Below are 20,722 nucleotides of genomic sequence, written 5' to 3' on the forward strand. Positions count from 1 at the left end.
CACAGAGGAAACTAAGAGGGTTAATCTGAGTTCCAGGTCTAACCACTTCTTCCAGATAGCCTCAGTGTGGGTGAAGAGGGAGGAGAGGCCCCAGTTCCTCTTGCGGGGGCCAGTCCCAACTTCCGGCTGAGTTACTGATCCTCATCCACCTCCCCCAACACTGACCCTCACAGCCGGGGCCGCTAAGGGAAAGGGTTTCTAAAAATCTGTGAAGGGCCAGGAGGCAAAAAAGAGTGTGTAGAGCCGGGCCACCGTGATCCCTGGCCCGGCCCTCCCTCTACACAGAGCACAGGCCAAGGGGCCAGGCTGGTCCTCCTTACCACGGGGTTGACGCAGGCCATGATAGCGGCTCCGGTGCCTCCCCCCTCGCGCCTGCACAGCACGCGGTGTTCTGCCGAGGCCCACTCCCCGCACGCTTTGAACGGTGGCCGGCGGCTTGCACGTTGCTACGCAGGGACGCTGGGGGCGGGGCAGGGGAGGAGAGAATGTGGGCTGAGCAGGGTACACCGAATAGAGGGGAAGAGGTTGGCAGGCTTGAATGAGCCAAGAAGCCAGCTAAAATGGTCCGATTAAGTGTGATCTAACCAGCTTTCGGCCATTCAGCTGACCCCTGAAGAAACTTTATTTTCTCAGTCTGTAAAATAAAGGCTAAGAAAATAGGGGAGACACGATGCAGTGGTAGATTCCAGTTCACCTTCAGCTTGGAAGGGGGTTGGGCTAGGAAAGTGGGGAGACTAGTGGCATCTGCCCTCACCTTTTACCAATTTTCACCCTTCCTTCTATGCCCCACAGCTGAACTCCAGTAAAAGTATAAAAGAGCTAAATAATTCTAAAATTGATAGTCAAAGTGTAGAAGACCAACATTAGCATCATCTGGGAACCTGTTAAAAATGCAAATTATTGGGTCCCACCCTAGACCTAGTGAATCAGAAACTCTAAGGATGGGGCCCAGCATTCTGTAACTTTAACAGGCTCTCCAGACGATTCTGATGGGTGCTGAAATGAGATTCACTGTCCCAAGACAAAGATTCTCAGCTTTGGCTGCACATTGAAATCACCTGGAGAGTTTAATAACCATTTGGCACCTGAGTCTCACCCCAAAGACTCTGATTCCACTATGCAGCTTAGGTAGAGAAGGAGTGTTAAAGTCAGCACCCCACTACTACCCGGGCTCTTTTCCTTCTCAGGTAGAAATCACCATCTCTTGACCTGCAATAATTCCCTCCCTCCCCTGAAAGGCAGAGCATCTAGGAGCATACCTTGACTAGGGCTGAGGATACATCTAAGCATAGATAACGTGGAGTCTTAAGAAAGAGAGAAAGTCATCTATTGCCACTACTCTGCCTTTTAAATAGCCTTTTTACTCTGCAGATAGGTCCTGACTTAACCAGATGGCTAAGTTATTTAATTATTAAAAATCATATCAGGTTTTAAATTGGCTGTTTATTTATTTGTATAAGTTCAGTAGAGCTATTTATGCCCTACACTCTGTATTCACTTTGCCTGGGCCAGGTACCTTATGATTTGTGAGCTTCAAGCAGCTGATTTATATGGAGCCCTTTAGAAGGCTTTCTGAAATTAAAAACTATCTGAAATTTCTTTTACAAAAAGCCAAGAATTTTAAAGAGTAATTTTTAATGATTGTATCTCTAACTGGCAATTTACTACCAGAAGTATGCAAAATGATTTATCTGTCACCCAAAATACAAAAGCTAAAAGCAGTCATTGATTCCTACTGATATGATAAATCCAATTAAATTATTCAAGCTGAGAAATAAGAAGGCTGAAAGATCTCTTGTTTTCCAACCTTTCATAGCCAAGTTTTAAAACCTTCTTCTTAAATGCATATGATTGGTAATCACCTAACAGCATATTGTTTTATATTACTTCCTTGTATATTTTACCCTTCTCAAGGCTATATTGTAGATCATACATACTTCTGAAATTAAGTTTGAACCTTAATACCCAAAAGAAGTGTCACTAAGAGTTGAATTGTTATTGCTTAGTATACTTAATAGACTCAGGTCAGAGAGGCATTATGTATCTTTGGCAGAGAAATGTCAGCAACTTTCCATTTGCCTCTTGTGGTCTTTCTGGATGATCACTAGTAAGTTCAGATATAATTTGTTCCCAATAATAAATAATAGCTTTTAGAGGAGGTATACTTTAACCCATGTTCTAGGTGAATCCATGTTGTAAAATCTGCTCTGGATCTGTGGTAGCCACCATTCATGATGGCCCAATGATCCTCACCTCCTGGCATTCACAACTTTGTGTTGTCCCTCCAACACTGTACCATGGTTTGTCTGGGTAGCAAATAGGATAAAGGAGAAATAATGTTGTATCACTTCTGAGATTAAGTTAAAAATGACTGTGGCTTCCTTCCTTGAGATTCCTTCAGATCATTCACTTTGGGAGACAGTAGCTATCATGTTGTGGGGACACTCAACCTGTGGAGAGGTTTGTGTGGCAAAGAACTGAGAGTCCAGCCCATAGCTAACAAAGATCAGAAGCCTGTAGACAATCACATGAGTAAGCTTGGAAATTGATCCTTCCCCCTTTAGGTGGTCCAAGGTGACAGTTTGACTGCATTCCTTTGAGAGATCTTGAAACAGAACCCCCCTCTAGGCATCTTGTGATTCCTAGTCCTGAGAAATTGTGTGAGATAATAAACACACATCATTTTAAGCAGTTAAATGTGGGGATAATTTTTTTTTTTAATTCTAGAGAAAGAGAGAGCACACAGCAGGGGAGAGGGGCAGAGGGAGAGTGAGAATCTTAGGCAGGCTCCATGCCCATCGGGGGTGGGGTGGGAGAGAGGGGTTGATCCCACAACCCTGTGATCACGACCTGAGCAGAAATCAAGAATCAGATGTTCAACCAACTGAGCCACCCAGGCTCCCCTGGGGATAATTTGTTACACAGCATGAGATGCAGGGCCCATTGTCTGATTGGATTGTGACTAGTGAAGGCTTAGTTCTACCTCATTGTAATCTCAGCACTTAAAAGTTTTTTTAATACCCTCATCAATCACAAGAGCATTTGAAAAGTATGTAAAGGAATCTTTATAGACTGATATCTGGTGGTGTTGACCCCAGGTTATCATCAAGCAAGCAAACTCTTATAGTCATGTAATGATCATATTTCTTTTGTCAATTTTTCAAACCCACTGGGGAAGTGTGTTGCATACACAAAACACTTTTGATGCTAAAATTGAAATTTCAAGATCCCAAAACTTCAGTGAGGCAAGTTTCAGTGACTATTTTTTATGTTAGTAAATAACCTAAAATGAGAATAAAAAAGGAATGCTGAGCTTTGGTCCTTCTTTGAGTATTCGGTTCTTTGAAATTATACCTGTGGCAAAGCATGAAGCTCTTCCCTAGCTGCCCATCACAATTTGGAACACCATGTTTTCATTTTCTCCTGCTTTATTTAGAGACTATAATACATAATATTACATTTATGATCGATGCCTGTTTTGCAACATTTAAGCAAATCTAATAATTGGATTAATTTCTTTGTATTCCATATACTCTAGTTATTTTTGCCCAGAGGTTTCCGTGCTACTATTACAAAAGTAAAGAAATAATTTCACTTTGCTTATTGTGAGAAAAGGCCAGATCTATGAAGTCCTTTCTCTGAATGAGAATGTTTTTTAAAAAATGTATTTTAGAGACAGCCCATTATCTTTTACATATTAAATTTTATTTTTTTTTTTTAATTTTTTTTTTCAACGTTTTTTATTTATTTTTGGGACAGAGAGAGACAGAGCATGAACGGGGGAGGGGCAGAGAGAGAGGGAGACACAGAATCGGAAACAGGCTCCAGGCTCTGAGCCATCAGCCCAGAGCCTGACGCGGGGCTCGAACTCACGGACCGTGAGATCGTGACCTGGCTGAAGTCGGACGCTTAACCGACTGCGCCACCCAGGCGCCCCTTACATATTAAATTTTACAGTCAAATGCAGAGCATTTCAGTAACTGTACAGGCTCTAAATTATATATTTAATCAGTAATGAAAAATACAAGTTAGTCTCTGAGCACATGACTTAAGGCAGCAACTATTCATAATTAGTTTCTGAACATTTTGCAACCACTGCACTAAACCCAGCAGTATTTCGCTTCTCTATCTGTTTGATCCTTCACATCTTCCAGGAAATGAAAATCCAGATAATCTCTGCCCCACCTTGTAACTTTGAAATTGTTACAGGTAGTTCTGATTTATGTATATTCTGTACTTCTGTAACATTTTCCATTTTCTAATCCAAAATCAACTTACATTATTTGAACATCAGATATTGCTTCACCATGATGAATTCCCTCTCCCCACCTCAAAAGGATTTCAGTTAAAATGACTGTGTCACAATGCTATGGCCAGCTGGTGACGTTATCACACAGTGTAATGCTGTTAATGATCACAGTACTGCCTATCTCAAAATGTTTTCACATTAAAGAGATGTATGCGTGGTGCACGTATGAAAATTAGTGATTATAATTAACTCACCAAAAGTATGGAGGATGACTTCCAACACAATGTTCCCCATGGCTACGTTTTCAACATTCTCATCAGGGGCTGATCAGAATTCAGTGACTTTCTAGCTAACGAATGATTCCATTTTCATTCTTTAAATCACAATGTGTATAATCATATATGAACATGAATTATTACCAAGGATAATGTCCATTGTCTTCAGTTAATTTTCCAAACTACATTTCTACTTAGAGACGAGGGAGGTGAAGACCAATAAAACTAGCTTTGTTCCAACAGTACTGTACTTTTCTTCTTATCTAATTTGTCTCATTTTATGAAGCAGCATCTTGAGTATTCTATATTGTTATCTTAGGGGCTTCAAATATCAGGGGAGGCAGGGAAAATATGGAGTAGACACACTTCTTCCTATTCCTTCCACTAAATATAGCTAAAAACTTTAGGTAATGGATATAAAACAAACACAAGAACATCATGAAAGGTAGAGAGAAGAGCACAGACCAGTTAGGGAATTTGCAACCCAAAGAATGACACAGCAGTGAATTCTCTGGTTTTTCTTTTTGTCTCATGTATCCCGAACCAGGTGCTGATGAAGCTGGCAGCCCAGAAACACCAACAGTCACAGACAAAAAAGAACAAAAGGCTCTCTTTCTAGCCAAAGAACCAAGAAAGAGGCAGCAAGACAGAAAACTCTTTTTTTTTAAGTTTATTTATTTATTTTGAGAGAGATAGAGCATGCACACAAGTGGGGTAGGGCAGAGAGAGAGGGAGAGAGAGAGGATCCCAAGCTGGCTCCGAGCTGTCAGCTGGGAGGCCAACGCTGAAGTCAAGAGTCAGATGCTTAACCGACTGAGCCACCCAGATGTCCCAAAACAGAAAACTTTTAAACAACTGCTCTACTAGGAAAAAAAAAATGGCCACATCCTAAACCTGTCAGCGAAGGCAAAGTAGACTTCCACTCTTGTCCACATATAACAAGGTGCAGCCATTCCCATGATGTCACTGGGTACCACACGTGATGCCTGGATTTGCACTTCACCCAGCTGTAGAGAAACATCCCTACCACCCACTGGGGTTGTCAGAGAAGGCCAAGATTTTAATTCCTGCTGGTGATAGTGAGACCTGTCCCTTGCAGTGTAGCAGAGGTCATGTGAGAAGGAGCAACAAGGCACCATTTCCTGTCTCAGCCGGAGTGATGTCAGTGGAAGCCTGTTGTGAAGCATGAACTTCCCCCCTACCCAATACTAATGAAAGCTCCCCCCTCCCCTGGGGTGTCAACAGAGGCTAAAAGGAGAACCAGCCCTTCACCTCCACCTGGAAATACCAAGATGGCATTCTCACCTTCCCCCACTGACCCACTGTCACTGAAGACCTGCTAAAACAGTTTTAAATAAGATCTAGTCTCATAATAATCAAAATGTCCAGCATGCAACTGAAAATCACCTGTCGTCCAAGAACCAGGAAAATCTCAACTTGAAAGAGAAAAGACAATCAGTAGATAGCAACACAGAGCTGACTAAGATGTGGGAATTATCTGACAAGGATTTTAAAGCAGTCTTACTAAAACTTCTTTGATGAGCATTCAAGCAAGCAATTAAATGAGCACTTTAAACAAATGAAAAAAAAGTCTCTACAAGGAAATAGAAGATACAGAGAAGAACCAAATGGAAGTTTTATGACTGAAAAATAGAATAACCAAAGTAAAAATTCTATGGATGGGCTTGCTATGTGTTGGATTATATCTCCCAAAAAAGGTAGAGTGAAGTCCAAACCTGCAGTACCTCAGACTGTGACCTTATTTGGAAATACAGTCATTGCAGATACAATTAGCTAATATGAGGTCATACTGGAGTAGGGTGGGCCCCTAACCCAATATGACTGATGTCTTTTTCAGAGAAGGACAAAGACACACAGAAAGAAGACAGTCATGTGACAAAGAGGCAGAAATTGGAGGGATGCATCTACAAACTAGGAATGCCAAAGATACCAGCAAACACCAGAATCTAGAAAAAGCAAGGAAGACATCCTCCCTTACAGGTTTCAGAGGGAGTATGGCTGGGTCAATACCCCGATTTCAAACTTCTAGCCCAACTTCAAATCGAGATAATAAGTTTCTGTTATTTTAAGTTACTCAGTGCATAGTAGTCTCTTACAGCAGCCCTAGGAAACTATACAAGGCTCAGCAGCAGAATGGAGAGCACAAAGCAAAGAATCCGTGAACTTGAAAACAGAACAATAGAAATAGCCCAATTTGAACAATGAAGAGAAAAATAGACAATGGAAATATAAGTGTCTTTCTTGTCAGGAACCATAAAGGCCAGGAGGAGGTGGGCTGAAAAGAACTGTCAACTCATTATCCCAAATGCAGTGAAAATATCCTTCAAAGAAAAAAGGGAAAATCAAAATATTCTCAAATGAAAGAAAACTAAGATTATCTATCACCAGCAAAGCTACCCTAAAAGTATGGCTAAAGGTAGTTCTTGAAATAGAAAGGAAATGATAAAAGGAAGAAAGAAAGAAAGAAAGAAAGAAAGAAAGAAAGAAAGAAAGAAAGAAAGAAAGAAAGAAAGAAAGAAAGAAAGAAGAAAGAAGAAAGAAAGGGAGAAAGAGGGAGGTAGGGAGGGAGGAAGGAAGGGGAATGAAAAATACAAAATGTGTAAATGTAACAGACTTTCCTTCTCTTGGCTTTTTGAATGTAGCAAAAGCTACAAAGAGAAATACATTAAAAATACTCTAGATAAATCAAAATGGAATTCTAAAAAAAATGTACAAGTAACCAACAGGAAAGCAGGAAAAAGAAAAAAAATAAAGAACAGAGGGAACGAACAGAAAAATATAGGCACAAACCTGTGTTGGCAAGAATGTGAAGAAAGTGTAAACGGTGCAGCTAGTTTGGAAAACAGTTTGGCAGTTTCTTGAAAAATTAAAAATAAATTTCCCATATGACCCAGCAATTCCACTCATACCCAAGAGAAATGAAAACATGTCCACACAAAGATTGGTACATGAATATTCATAGCAGCACTGTTGATAATAGCAAAAAAGTGAGGAAAACCCAAATTTCCATCAAATGATAAATTGTCAAATAAAATGTGGTATAGCCATGCAATGGAATACTATTAGACAATAAAAAGGAATGAAGTACTGATACATGCATGAACCTGGATGAACACAGATACACAATATGAATGAGCTTCAAAAACATTACAGTGGAGCACCTAGGTGGCTCAGTTGGTTGAGCATCCAACTTCGGCTCAGGTCATGAACTCATACTTCATGGGTTCAAGCCCTACATGGGGCTCTATACTGACAGCTCAGAGCCTGAAGCTTCCTTTGGATTCTGTGTATCCCTCTCTCTCTGCCCCTCCCCTGCTTATGTTCTGTCTCTGTCCCTCAAAAATGAATAAACATTCAAAAAATAATTTTTTTAAGATTATAGTAATTTAAGGAAGCCAGAGACAAAAAAAAAACTTCTATTGTTTAATTCTATTTACATTAAATGTCCAGAAGAGGCAAATCTATAAAGACAGAAATTAGATTAGTGGTTGCCTGGGGCTGCGATGAAAAAAAGAAGCAACTGAAAATGGGCTCCAGGAATTTTGGGCGGAGATGGGAATGTTCTAAAATTGATTGTAGTGATGTGATGGTTGTACAATTCTGTGGATGTACTAAAAATCTTTGAATTGTACACTTAAAACAGGTGAACTTTATGAGATACAGTCATCAAGAAAGTTGTCAAAAGGTATCAAGGTTTCAGGGGAGTTAGGGTGGACCTAATTTTTTTTTAATTACGGTAAAATAAACATGACAAAATTTGCCATCTTAACCATTTTTAAGTGCACAGTTCAGTGGCATTAAGTACATCTGCATTGTTGTGCAACTATCACCACCACCCATCTCTATAAGTCTTTTCATTTTGCAAAACTGAAACTCCGTGCCCACTGAACAGTAGTAACTCTCTATTTCAACTTGGAGCTGCGTTTTATCCTTGTGTGGACAGGTCTAGGAAATTAAGCAACTGGTATTGTTTCAAATGCAGGAAAAAAACTTTCTGAAGCTACAGAATGGTTCCCAAATATGTTTAACAAAAGACAGATACTTTCATTTCACAACCAAAAACACCACTCCATTGGGTGTTGGGTATTCAATGAGAAACCGTGACTGCTGGCCCATAGGAGGTGCTAAAAGCCTATGAAGAAGGCTTCCTTCTTCATTTTCAGCAGCTTTTAAAAATAAGATGGAATCAAATTTTAAAGCAAACACTTTATTTTTTTTCATCTTCTTGAAGATATATGTGTTTAGTAAGAAAAAGTATATTTATATGTGTGATAGATTTTAAATTTCTTGAAGACTGGGGCTGTGTATTATTATCTTTATATGTCTCCATAGTATCTCCACTACAGAAATCTTTCATTGAATGTTACTGATTTGAATTTTTAGTTAAACTGCTCTAAAATGAGGGCGCTTGGGTGGCTCATTCGGTTAAGCCTCCAACTCTTGGTTTTGGCTCGGGTCATGATCTCACAGTTCATGGGTTTGAGCCCTGCATTGGGCTCCATGCTGGCAGTGAGGAGCCTGCTTGGGATTCTCTCTCTTTCCCTCTCTCTCTACCCTTCCTCTGCTCATTCTCTCTCTCTCAAAATAAATAAACTTAAAAAAAAAATGTTAACTGCCATAAAATGGAATTCCTAGCCTATTTGTGGGGAAAAAAATAGGGACCAAAATAAAATTACCAATAGGAGAAGTAGTGCATTGATCTTCATTCATTCATTCATTCATTCGATATTTTTTATTCAACATATAGATCATAAACACTTGCTAAGGGATCAGCACCATAGCATTGACATTGATACAACCATTGCCTACCACCACCCCTGTCTGTGGGCTTCTTCCTAGAAAATGGGAAATTACTGTAGGCAGAGTCACCCCAATCAAAATCCCAGATGGGAGAGAGGAAAGAAAACTACACAAGCAATTACAATGTAATGGGTTAGTAGTCAAAATTACTTATGAGGAGCACCTAACTTGAACAGGGAGAATCAAGGCGGCTTCCTGGAGTAGGACCCCTCAAGTTAGACTGTGGAATGAGCAAGGGATAAAGGAAGGGGGCAGGGAAGAGTGTCCCAGGGCACTGTACAAGCCAAAGCTTGGCCAGACAAGGGAGGACATGGTGGGTTTGAGAAAATGAGAGCATTTGGCCAGGGGTTAGAGAACAACATAAATTGGCAAAGTTAAGGCTGGCTGGTCAGTGTCAGATCGTGTGCTCCCCACTGACTGCAGCAGGGAGTGTGGATTGGAGGACAGGCACACTGGAAGCGGAGGAGCAATTACAAGTCTGTGGGGTAAGGAAGAATCAGCAGCTCTGTTTGAAAAGCCTGCAGCAGGCGCAGAGGAAGAACAAGAGATCGACGTTGCTGATGTGTTTCCTTTCCTGGTGCTCAGTCATATAAGGCAAAGAGGAAGAAAGGGGTAAGACCTCAAGAGACTTGAGCAAGTTTGGGTGGCCGGGGTGTGGGGTGGAGATCCACCAACAGGGAAAAGGCAATAAAAAAAAGGGTGACAAACGTCATCTAGTTCACAGTTTTACCTCAGGCCACTTCTGGTCCCAGTGTGAGTTTAATATAGAATTTGTCCTTTTCCACAATGAGTACTCAGCAAAGCCTTTGAAAAGTGTTTCAGAAGATCTCAAAATTATCCACTGGAGAGGCAGGCTCTTGGCATTTAACAATGCCACTGTTTAAAGATGCTCTTTCCTTGTCCTTTTCATGGCACTTGAGGACCTTGGGGTAGAATTCTCTCTGAACAGTGTGAAAATATCAAAACAAAGCCCTACAGAAAAGGACAAGCATTTCTACTGGCACCATCGCCCACCCCCACACAGCCACTCACAGATCTGCAGCATCTCTCTCAGAGATGAGAAGCAGAAAAAGAGTAAATTCTACACCAGCCACCACTGGGTTTCCCCAATCTGAACATGCATTCTTTGTTAGCGGGATTAATAATCTTCAATTCCAAAATCCCAAGAATTTCCCCATTTGGATCAGTATAGTTGATATTTAAGCATTGCTACCAGTGAAGAACAGAAGTTGAGAAATACATGACCGAACTATTCAAGAAAATAAAATTAAAGTCAGTCTTTTAAAAAAAAATTTTTTTTTGGTTAACGTTTATTTATTTTTGGGACAGAGAGAGACAGAGCATGAACAGGGGGAGGGTCAGAGAGAGAGGGAGACACAGAATCTGAAACAGGCTCTAGGCTCTGAGCTGTCAGCACAGAGCCCAACACAGGGCTCGAACTCACGGACCGCGAGATCGTGACCTGAGCCGAAGTCAGACACTTAACCGACTGAGCCACCCAGGCGTCCCTAAAGTCAATCTTAAAGGGGAGTCACAGATACCCCTTCTCTGTGGGAGGGTGAAAAGCTTCTGAATTCAATTCCATTTCTGGAAAAAAAAAAAAAACTAAAAAATGATACCTTGGATACATATGCCTGCTTGCATCTGTACCCATAAACTCTGCCTTCCCTCCTATTTGCAATGGGTGAATTGTTCATCCCCTTATCTAAATCAGCCCCCCACTAGCACCTCGGAGTCTATCCCCACTGTCTACTCAGAGATATGACCCTAGCAATTTTCTCTCTGTCTTTGGCATCATCCATTTTTCTTTTGCCACCAGATCACTGCCAACATGCAGACATCCACTATCTAGGGGTATACCAAAGGTTAAAGAGAGGGTGGTCAGTCCCGGGTGCAGGTAATAGCGTGTGCATTGTCTATAGAAAATTTAGATACAAGAATGAAAATGACTTTTAATCCGGTTGCTTTTTCTTTTGCCACGTGCTGGCAATTCTAAGCAATATCTGAGATACAACATTCCCCCACCCTGCTCCTGGCAACTTTTCGTTGGTACAGTGTTCTAAACAACAGCTGGAATCACTGTTGAGTTTTAATAACACACACATAAGCTTCAAATCAGCACATGTTAACTTCTTACCATTTCATGAACATTGTCGTCTGCATAGAAGTTAATCTGAAAAATCCCCAGTTATACAGTTAAACCCAGGACATATAGGGACTCAGATATCCATATTCATTTGGGGAATTCCTAATGGTCCAGAGTCATCCAAATTTGCTTCAGTTCCTGTCTCCATTCCCTTTGGAACTACATATTCCTAGGTGGAAACTATCAATTCACAATAAACAATGACCAGAAAGATGAAAAAGTAAAATTTGAGTTACTTCATTTTTGTCATTCTGTGTGACTCTCCTGTGTGCCATTTGTATCTTTAAATTTAAAAGAATGAAACGGTAGGATGCCTGATTGGTGCAGTAGGAAGAGAATGCAATGCTTAAACTCAGGGTTGTGAATTCAAGCCCCACATTAGGTACAGAGATTACTTAAAAATAAATAAATAAACTTAGAAAATAAATACAAATAAATAAATAAATAAAGAGAGAGATATAGTGTGAATGGCAAGATGTAATAATTTTTGCTTGAGAAGTTTTGTTTGGTTGCTCTATACATGAAATATTTATTGTATTTGAGTAATAATACCTTTAAAATTGAAGTCTATTCTTCTATTTTAATTATTAATTATTTTAAAACTGAAGAAGGAATTAAGAAAACAAAACATTTAATTAGCATTGCCTAGATTGTACCTATTGCAGCTATTTTTGTGTTATTAAAATTCATGTATTAGTTACTGGGCAACTATTTACATAGAATGTTATTATACCAGGCTGTAACACAGAACCAAAGTACAGACTATTGGGTAAATATAAAAACTACCAAATAAATAGTTGTATTGTTTTCATCCTGCAGGAACCTAGAGGAATTTGTGGGTGTTCACAAGACTGTGAAACTAGCAGCTAGTTCATAAACATTCTGAATTTCGTAACAAAACCTCAAGTGAGATCTCCATACCAACATGAAATAACACTGGCTGGTGGAGACTAACCAAAAAAAAATTTAAAGCAAAATAAGAGGTGATTGAAGTAATGGCTGGATTTATTTCAAAACTTGTGATGCTTCCAACACCACAAGTACAGTTAATGGAAACTCTGAAGAATGCAAGCGGGCACGTCCAAAGCACCTGATAGAAACAATGCAAGATTCAGACAACATGGACTGAAAGATGACAAGGAATCACTTCCTAGAAGTATTGACAATGAGGAAGAGAAGTGAAATTTTAGTAAGAGTCAACATCAATCAGATTTATGAAAACAGTGACAAAGAGGATGGACTTTGGTCTTAAGGCGAAAGGGTGTTAAACAGATCTCATCCTCACCAGCTACTATCCCAATGTTCTTATTTACAGCAAAGCTCCTCAAAAAAGCCATCTACTCACGGTCTCTACTCCTACTTGAGTTGTCTGTCAACATCACCGATGATTTCCACGTTGCTAAATTCAAAGACCAATTCTTAGTCCTCGGCTTATACGGTCAGCAGCATTTCAGGTAGCTGATTACACTTACTCCAGTGAGGTACTCTTCCTCCATCTCCTTTACTGGATCATCCTCGTTTTCCTGACCCCTAATATTACAGTCCAAAGACTCAGTACCTAGACCGCTTCTACTTTTTACACTCACTGTAGGCAATCTCATCCAGTCTTACAGCTTTTGGTGCTAGGGTCTCTAAACATCCCATCTCTGGCTCAACCCTCTTTCCTGCCTGGTGTATCTACCTGGATGTCTGATAGGCCTCTCAAGGTCAACACACTCAACCTGCATTTCTGATCTTTCTCCCCAAACTTTCTCCTATAACTCTTTCTCTTCTCCATAAAAGACAGCTCCCGTTTTTAGTTGCTCAGGCCAAAAGTCTGGGAGTCAGTTTTGTTTCCTTCTTTCCACCACACTGGGAGCCCAATCCAATCCATCAGCACACACTACTGGCTCTGTATTTCAGACATGTCCTGAGTCCGACCATATTTCACCCCCCATTACCACTCCCAGGTACCACTGCCTCTCACCTGGATTATTGCAATAGCCTCCTAACCATGCACTGCTTCTGCCATTACCCACTTTTATGTCCACACAATCATCATAACATGTAATTCAGTTCATGTCACTCATCTGCACAAACCTTCTAATGGCTCCCGTCTCACTCAGAATAAAATCCAAGTCCTTCCCAAAGACTACAGAGCCCTATGTGATCTGCTTCCCTCACCCACCCACAACCTCCCTGATCTCTCCCCCAGCCATCCTCCCATTCATCTGCTCCCACCACCCAGCAGCCATCTGCCCTCCTTGGTGTTTCTCCGATAGGCTAAGCACACTCAGACTTCAGTGCCTCTGCAAAAGCATTTCCTTCTGCTGGACACACCCTCCTCTGGGAGATCTTGGTCACTTGCTTCCTCACTTCTTTCAGGTCTCTGCTAGAATGTCATCTCATCAGCGAGGACCTCTGGGGCCAACCTATCTAAAATGGGTTTCAATTTTCTGCCATTCTGTTGCTTTTTTCCACCCCCTGCACAGCAATAATCACAACACGGTATCCGTGTATTGTCCAACTTCCCCACTATTAAATATCTTCCACAAGAAGAGGAATTTGCTGGGGCGCCTGGGTGGCGCAGTCGGTTAAGCGTCCGACTTCAGCCAGGTCACGATCTCGCAGTCCGTGAGTTCGAGCCCCGCGTCAGGCTCTGGGCTGATGGCCCGGAGCCTGGAGCCTGTTTCCGATTCTGTGTCTCCCTCTCTCTCTGCCCCTCCCCCGTTTATGCTCTGTCTCTCTCTGTCCCAAAAAATAAATAAAAAACGTTGAAAAAAAAAATTAAAAAAAAAAGAAGAGGAATTTGCTGTTTGGTGATTGCGTATCCCCAGTGCCTAGAAAAATGCAAGCACACAGTAAGCACACAATAAACATTAGAGTCAGCAAGACAACTAATTAGAACAATGGTCTCATAGCATTTTGAGGTGATTCAAAGTGAACACTTAAAGCAGCCGATGTCAAGCAAGCCTTCTGTACTTCAGAGTGTGGAAGACACCTTTGGGAATGCCTGATTTGTTTAGCCACATTCATACACTTACTCGTGGAAAAATATTGTTCTAACAGGCTTTATAAGAAAATGACAACATCCACCCAGAAAGATTTCTGGAAGACAGTGCCTGTCTTAAAGAGACAATGCTCGTTAGTAGTCTCTGAGGACTACACGGGGTGAAGGCTTATCCTTGAGTCAAGACAGTATGGTATAGCCTCCTGAAAGCATACATTTGCTTACCTAAGAACCTAAAAGTACAATCCTGCACTAGAGCTTTTTACAGACCACACCCAACTTGATACATGGCAACTGAAAGCTCAGAAGTCAAACAGGATGGACCCGCTGTAATATTTTTAAAATATTTTAAAGGAAGAAGATTTAGAGTTTATTAAGTTAAAAAAAATTGTTTGAAATCTGTTGATAAGCAAGGCACTATTTTTTTTTGTCTCTGTAGTACTCAAAAATATTTAAAGATAAGCATGGTATTTAAATCTCTGGGATGTGTAAAACTGTATTCAACAGCATTTTTAGACAGGGCATTAAGAATAAAGTGTTTGTCTACTGCATTAATTTTAATTATACTCCACTGGACTCACAATGGTTTGAAATGCTTTACAAAATGCCCCCAAGATCTTTTATTAATCATAATACAAGCACCACCAAACTCAAAAGCTCGAACTCTGGGTAGCAGCAGCTTGCCTGCGAGCGCCCTCTTCTGTTTCAAAAGTATATGGCAAATTTCATTACGTGGAATTCACAATTCTGGGCAGCACAAAATGGGCTTTTCAGGGAAATGTCGACAAACACAATCATATTATTTAAATATACTGTCCTCCCACCTGAGGTTTGTCAGGCTGTTCTGGAGCAGATAGAGGAGGGGAAGATGAGGGGAAAGTTGCAACCCCAGAAGTTAATGGTGATTTGCATTTCATCCCCGGGAAATCTCTGAGAAATGAACTTTAATCTAAAACATGAAGCAACTAGTCTAATCTGTTTTCCTTTTCCTTACAGACAGAATCCGATTTTAAAGGCAAAATATTACCTGCAGCTTTTATCTAAGGTATTCTCTGTAACTCAGCGATTTGCTTTCTGACTTGCAATCCTGTCTTGGTTTAAAAATTAATGTACAAATTCATATTTAGATGCTAGTTCTAAGCAGGAACGTACTAATGCAATTATAATCAGAAAAACCTTTTGTTCCATATAAACTGGGAAAATATGCAGGGAATGAGGCTGAATCTTATGAAATTGCCATTAAGAATGGGTAAATATTGCCCATTTCATATGGTTCAATCAAATACACCCAGTCCTGTGCTTTAGGACCCTGGATAAGAGCACTAAGGGGCTGAGAGAGACATAGCAAAATCTAGTGGAATCACGGTGTGTCTACACACAAAGGGGGCTGGGTAGTCTAGGTGGAGTTGATATAAAACAGGAAAGAACTGATTGATGTGAATTTGAGGGATTTTATTAGAAATATAATCAGCTTATGCTATTTGATTCTTTTGTTGTTCCTGCAGAACGAGCCAAACCCTGCTCATTCCAGTAGTGGCTAAAACAGCGCTTAATGATCTGGCCACTATGAGGTTTATTTCCTGAGCAGTTTTGAAATTTAACTTCTATAGCTAGATAAAAATTGAATTTCAACACATGGCAGCTTTCTTATAAAAAGGGCAAGCAGAGAGGTTGTTAGGTTGGTTTTTATTAGAACTGATGGATCTTCGTATCTTTTATGGCCTCCCACCCAACACACACCTTATCTGAAATATATTCTGTACAGTTGCATAAAAATCGTTTATGAATCGTTTAGATTCCTTTAAATGAGTATCATTTCTATAATAGTAGTTGCCAAAGTTTGAAAATTCCTTAAAATTCTCCTGTGGACAAAGTTCGTATTAGTGTCGGGAAAAATTAGGAGAGTTTTTTTTTTTTAAGACTTACTCATTTTTGAGAGACAGAGTGTGAGTGGGGGAGGGGCAGAGAGAGACTAAGACACAGAATCTGAACAGGCTTCAGGCTCCGAGCTGTCAGCACAGATAATGACGTGGGCTTGAATTCACTGACCCCAAGATCACAACCTGAGCTGAAGTCAGACACCCAATGGACTTAACCATTCAGGAGCCACTAGGAAAACCTTTCTTTCAACAGCAGGTGCCCTATTAGCTCATTTATCCAGGTTATCAACATCTTTCATTTTCTTTGAGTTATTGTCCAACTCTGTAAATTTTAGAAAACTGGTATTAATGTCCATGATCCTTGTCCATACAAATGCAAATTAGGGGCACCTGGGTGGCTCAGTCGGTTAAGTGTCCTACTTCAGCACAGGTCATGATCTCGTGGTCCTTGAGTTCCAGCCCCACGCTAGTCTCTGTACTGACAGCTCAGAGCCTGGAGCCTGCCTCGGATTCTGTTTCTCCCTCTCCCTCTGAACCTCCCCTCCCCTCTCAAAAATAAATAAATATTAAAGACAATTAAATTTTAAAAAAACAAATGCAAATTAATTGTAGGTAAACTGATTGTTGATTATTGCCCTATGAATAGGTCCATTTTGCATCTATTTATAAGCTGATTTCAGAATCCTTATTGCCTGTGTCTCTGCTCTTTGAATTGTCCTTGGAACCAGATGTAACATCTTACCAGTTCCCTCATTACTTAATGAGCTAACTTAAAACTTGGACATGTCCATATATATATATATATATATATATATATATATATGTATATTTTTTTATGAGAGTAATGACTATACCCTCTTTTATTTTTTTTTTTTTTTTTTTTTTCAACGTTTATTTATTTTTGGGACAGAGAGAGACAGAGCATGAACGGGGGAGGGACAGAGAGAGGGAGACACAGAATCGGAAACAGGCTCCAGGCTCTGAGCCATCAGCCCAGAGCCTGACGCGGGGCTCGAACTCACGGACCGTGAGATCGTGACCTGGCTGAAGCCGGACGCTTAACCGACTGCGCCACCCAGGCGCCCCGACTATACCCTCTTTTAAAAATCATCCTTTCACATCACAGATTGTAGTTTGATGGTGTTATTTTTCCAGAATGTGCCAAGATTCCGTGTTCAGTGACTCCTTAATAATGAAGCACTATACATTTGCCTGACAGAGTCAATTGTTTAAGATCCTTGAAATTGATTTCATACAAAAAAAAAAAAAAAACAGTCCCAGACCTTGCAAAAACAGATATAAGTCCATTGCACAGCAAGAACCATTTGAAATACATCTTTAATTTTAAAAAATCAATATGCAATCTACAAAATATTTTGTTACATGATTATTAAGGCTCAACCTGTTTTATATTTGTATTGCTATGACATAAAATCATATTTTGAGTAAGATATAGTAATACTTATTGTTAAGGAAGACCTTCTAACTGAATTTATAAGAAAAAGGGCTGTATCATAAATACAGTTCCAGAATGGAGGAAACTAAAACCCTAAAACTGTCCCAATATATAAATCAGGTCAAAATGCTAGCCTTTATTTATGTGCTGGAAGGTAATTATTTTCATACATTTTTAATGGATCAACTATTTTCATTCTCATAGAAAAAGGACATGTACTTAAATTCAGACCTGTACAAATGATCAGGTAACCATCAAGCCATGAATTCATTTACATGGTTAGTATGATCCTTTGACTGGTAAGGCAACCAGAGCAGAACATCTAGTCTCATACTGGTCAACTCCTTGGAACTCTGCCATTGTATCCATCAAACAACTGATCCCCAAATGGTCAAACTCATAAAGGGTTGATCTAAATGACCTAAATTAAAACACTAGAAAGGATTTCCTCCTTCACACACATCCTTCCTCCCTCCCCAACTTAAAAGCAGGGGGGTTGTTGTTGTTTTGAAGATTATCATTTAGTTTCTGACAAAGGAAATTTCACTTCTTAATTTGTAAGTCTAAATGAATTCCACCTGATTTTTCACTTAGAGCACCATGGTCACATTTGACCTTCTGCCATTTCTGAGGTCAGAAGAATTGTATTAAAAAGCCTCTCTTCCCTTCACAGAATGTTAATTTAACGCTAAGTAATGAATATTTAAAGATCCTAATAGATGTGCAAATTAACAATTATGCTGTAGCACCCTGCTGTTAATGCTATCAACCTTTGCATTGCTGCAGAAACCAATTTGAGCTTTAGTCAGCCTTTTTGTTACTGCGTTTTCAACACTGAATCTTGAGATGCTCCAAAGGCTGGGTGGCTGGTGGGTAAATGACCCCAGCAGTGAGGTACCCACAAATACTGGGCAACCTGTGAAGCATGAGAGGTGATTAATTGAATGCTTTGCTGAAATTATTTGGAAGTGTAAATATTCATTAAGTTCATCTGAATCAGACTCTGAGTTCTTTACGGGCAGGATGCCATAAAACAGATGTAAAAGGAATGGCAGTAACTAACCCAGCTGACTTCCCTGGGATCATGGAACAGCATCAGGTCCAGCCTGCCTCCATATTTGTTCTGAGCATGACTGCAGTCACTCCAGAATGTGCCACACCAGATGATGGGGAAAGATAGTGGAATTTTTTTTTCTAGTGACACACACACAAATTTCCCCTCCCATGCAATCAACAGTGAGTCTCCAACATATGACATTATGCGTACTGTATCAAGTGAAGTTTAAAAGAACAATACCAATTCATTTTAACAGTCAACTTTTGCATTCTCTGTTTTTAAAGTAAAATAATGATGAGCAATAAAATCCGCTGATTGATACAGGTTATCAGAAGTGTTTGTTTTTAATCTGTTTTGAACAGATTAAAATGAATGTAGTACAATATTAAATAAAACATATGACATCAAGTCTGTGGGCGAACAAATAAATGCTGTTTGAAAGAACATTATTATATCATCAGCTCTGACTCAAAAGATATCTGATAAATAGGGAAATATCCCTCCTAATCATATTTAAGATTCAATATAAATTGAAGGTGTATAATACCACATGGAGGGCATTGTTTTTTCGGACTAAAAAATCTGTAGAATATGGAATTCATAGATTTTAAGTCTGACCTTTCACTGTAAATATTGAAAGAAAATTATAAACAGAATTTGATCTGCTGATGCTATTGGTTTTTTATTAGAAACCAAGCATTTACCTGACTTGGAAGAATAGAGATGTCACCTCGTAAAAATTCAGGTAGAATAATCTAGTGTCTTTCATTTTCTTCATCTTTTAAAGAAAAATACTCTAAATTAAGCAGAATTAGCATAAATAGCATGATAGCAGTACAAGCATAAAATAATCATAATATCATTTAGACTTCTACTCAAGAGAGGCTTATGTTAATTACAAATAATACTTTATCAAAAATACATTCTTAGAGCCTGTACTTTTGGGAGACAATATTCATGAACTTTAAAAATTCATCTCTAATATACATAAATATTTTAACTAGTGTCCAATACCATTCCATTCTGAAAGGAATCTCTCCAAGCAAAAGGCAATATGTCTTAGTGACTTGTACTAAAATATGTATATCAACAGAAATAGCTTCTTTGCAACACACACCAGAACACAAATACATTTTGAAAATGATAACACTGTGGGGAAAGACAGGTACCAAATACAGTCGATGATTACTCACCAATGTAGGAAGAGGACAGGAAGATAAATTATTCAAAATCAGATGCTTCCACATCTCCATTTTAGCCTGTGGTTTCAGCCTCATTCTACACCTAGCCACATTCCACAGATGAGCAAGAGGGAAAATTGAGTATTTCGCTTTATGTCTCCTTTGAATGCCTCACCCTCCAGTAGAGGTGCTAAGAAGAGCAAGAAGAGACGGGACTGGAAGATAATAAATGTGGCCCCCAGGTGATCCAGAGTGCAAAACAGTGAGCCACTGAGTAATGAAAAACTCCAAAACCCTTTAGCCAAGCTGGTTGTCCGGTAACACATTGAGTAACAGTGACTCTGAGTTTTAATGGGAAACAAAGACATCATACAAACTATAGACACATTTTAGATGAAACTCCTGCAGCACAAACATATCAAAAGCATAAAATACAGATTGTTTGCTTTCAGGTCTCCACTTCTCTAAACAAGGCCATTGGACCTGTCCGAACCCCTCTATTCAGAAGTAATTTCCACGGCACAGAGCAGATCTTTGTATGGTTTCTGTCAATTGCATATTTGAAAAGTGGGTCATCATTTACTCTTTCCACTCTACTGAGTTACGCAGTCACCAGCTTTATCTGGGTCTTCTCCATCGATTTTAATCCTCTTCTTTTCTATTTCAAC

The 20,722-nt window shown here is 39.7% G+C and overlaps 3 protein-coding genes across 7 annotated transcripts in view; 1 reads left to right on the top strand and 2 right to left on the bottom strand.

Moving 5' to 3' along the window:
- The window catches only part of GTF2A1L (general transcription factor IIA subunit 1 like), a 43,600-nt gene extending 43,155 nt beyond the window's left edge, over positions 1-445 (bottom strand). Inside the window, exon 1 of the mRNA XM_058684166.1 lies at positions 321-445. Within this exon, the coding sequence (XP_058540149.1) occupies positions 321-341 (21 nt within the window). The 5' untranslated portion in view covers positions 342-445. The remainder of the gene's footprint in view (positions 1-320) is intronic.
- Positions 1-14,035, top strand: part of LHCGR (luteinizing hormone/choriogonadotropin receptor) — a 120,756-nt gene extending 106,721 nt beyond the window's left edge. The window contains exon 11 of the mRNA XM_058684163.1: positions 12,311-14,035. Within this exon, the coding sequence (XP_058540146.1) occupies positions 12,311-12,368 (58 nt within the window). The 3' untranslated portion in view covers positions 12,369-14,035. The remainder of the gene's footprint in view (positions 1-12,310) is intronic.
- A 3,644-nt stretch (positions 14,036-17,679) lies between these two features.
- Positions 17,680-20,722, bottom strand: part of STON1 (stonin 1) — a 51,894-nt gene continuing 48,851 nt past the window's right edge. For all 5 annotated transcript variants that reach the window (XM_058684155.1, XM_058684158.1, XM_058684157.1 and 2 more), the window contains exon 4: positions 17,680-20,722. In XM_058684155.1, the coding sequence (XP_058540138.1) occupies positions 20,648-20,722 (75 nt within the window). In that variant the 3' untranslated portion in view covers positions 17,680-20,647.

Source organism: Neofelis nebulosa, chromosome 9, assembly GCF_028018385.1.
Source record: "Neofelis nebulosa isolate mNeoNeb1 chromosome 9, mNeoNeb1.pri, whole genome shotgun sequence".
Classification (NCBI taxonomy): Eukaryota; Metazoa; Chordata; class Mammalia; order Carnivora; family Felidae; genus Neofelis; species Neofelis nebulosa.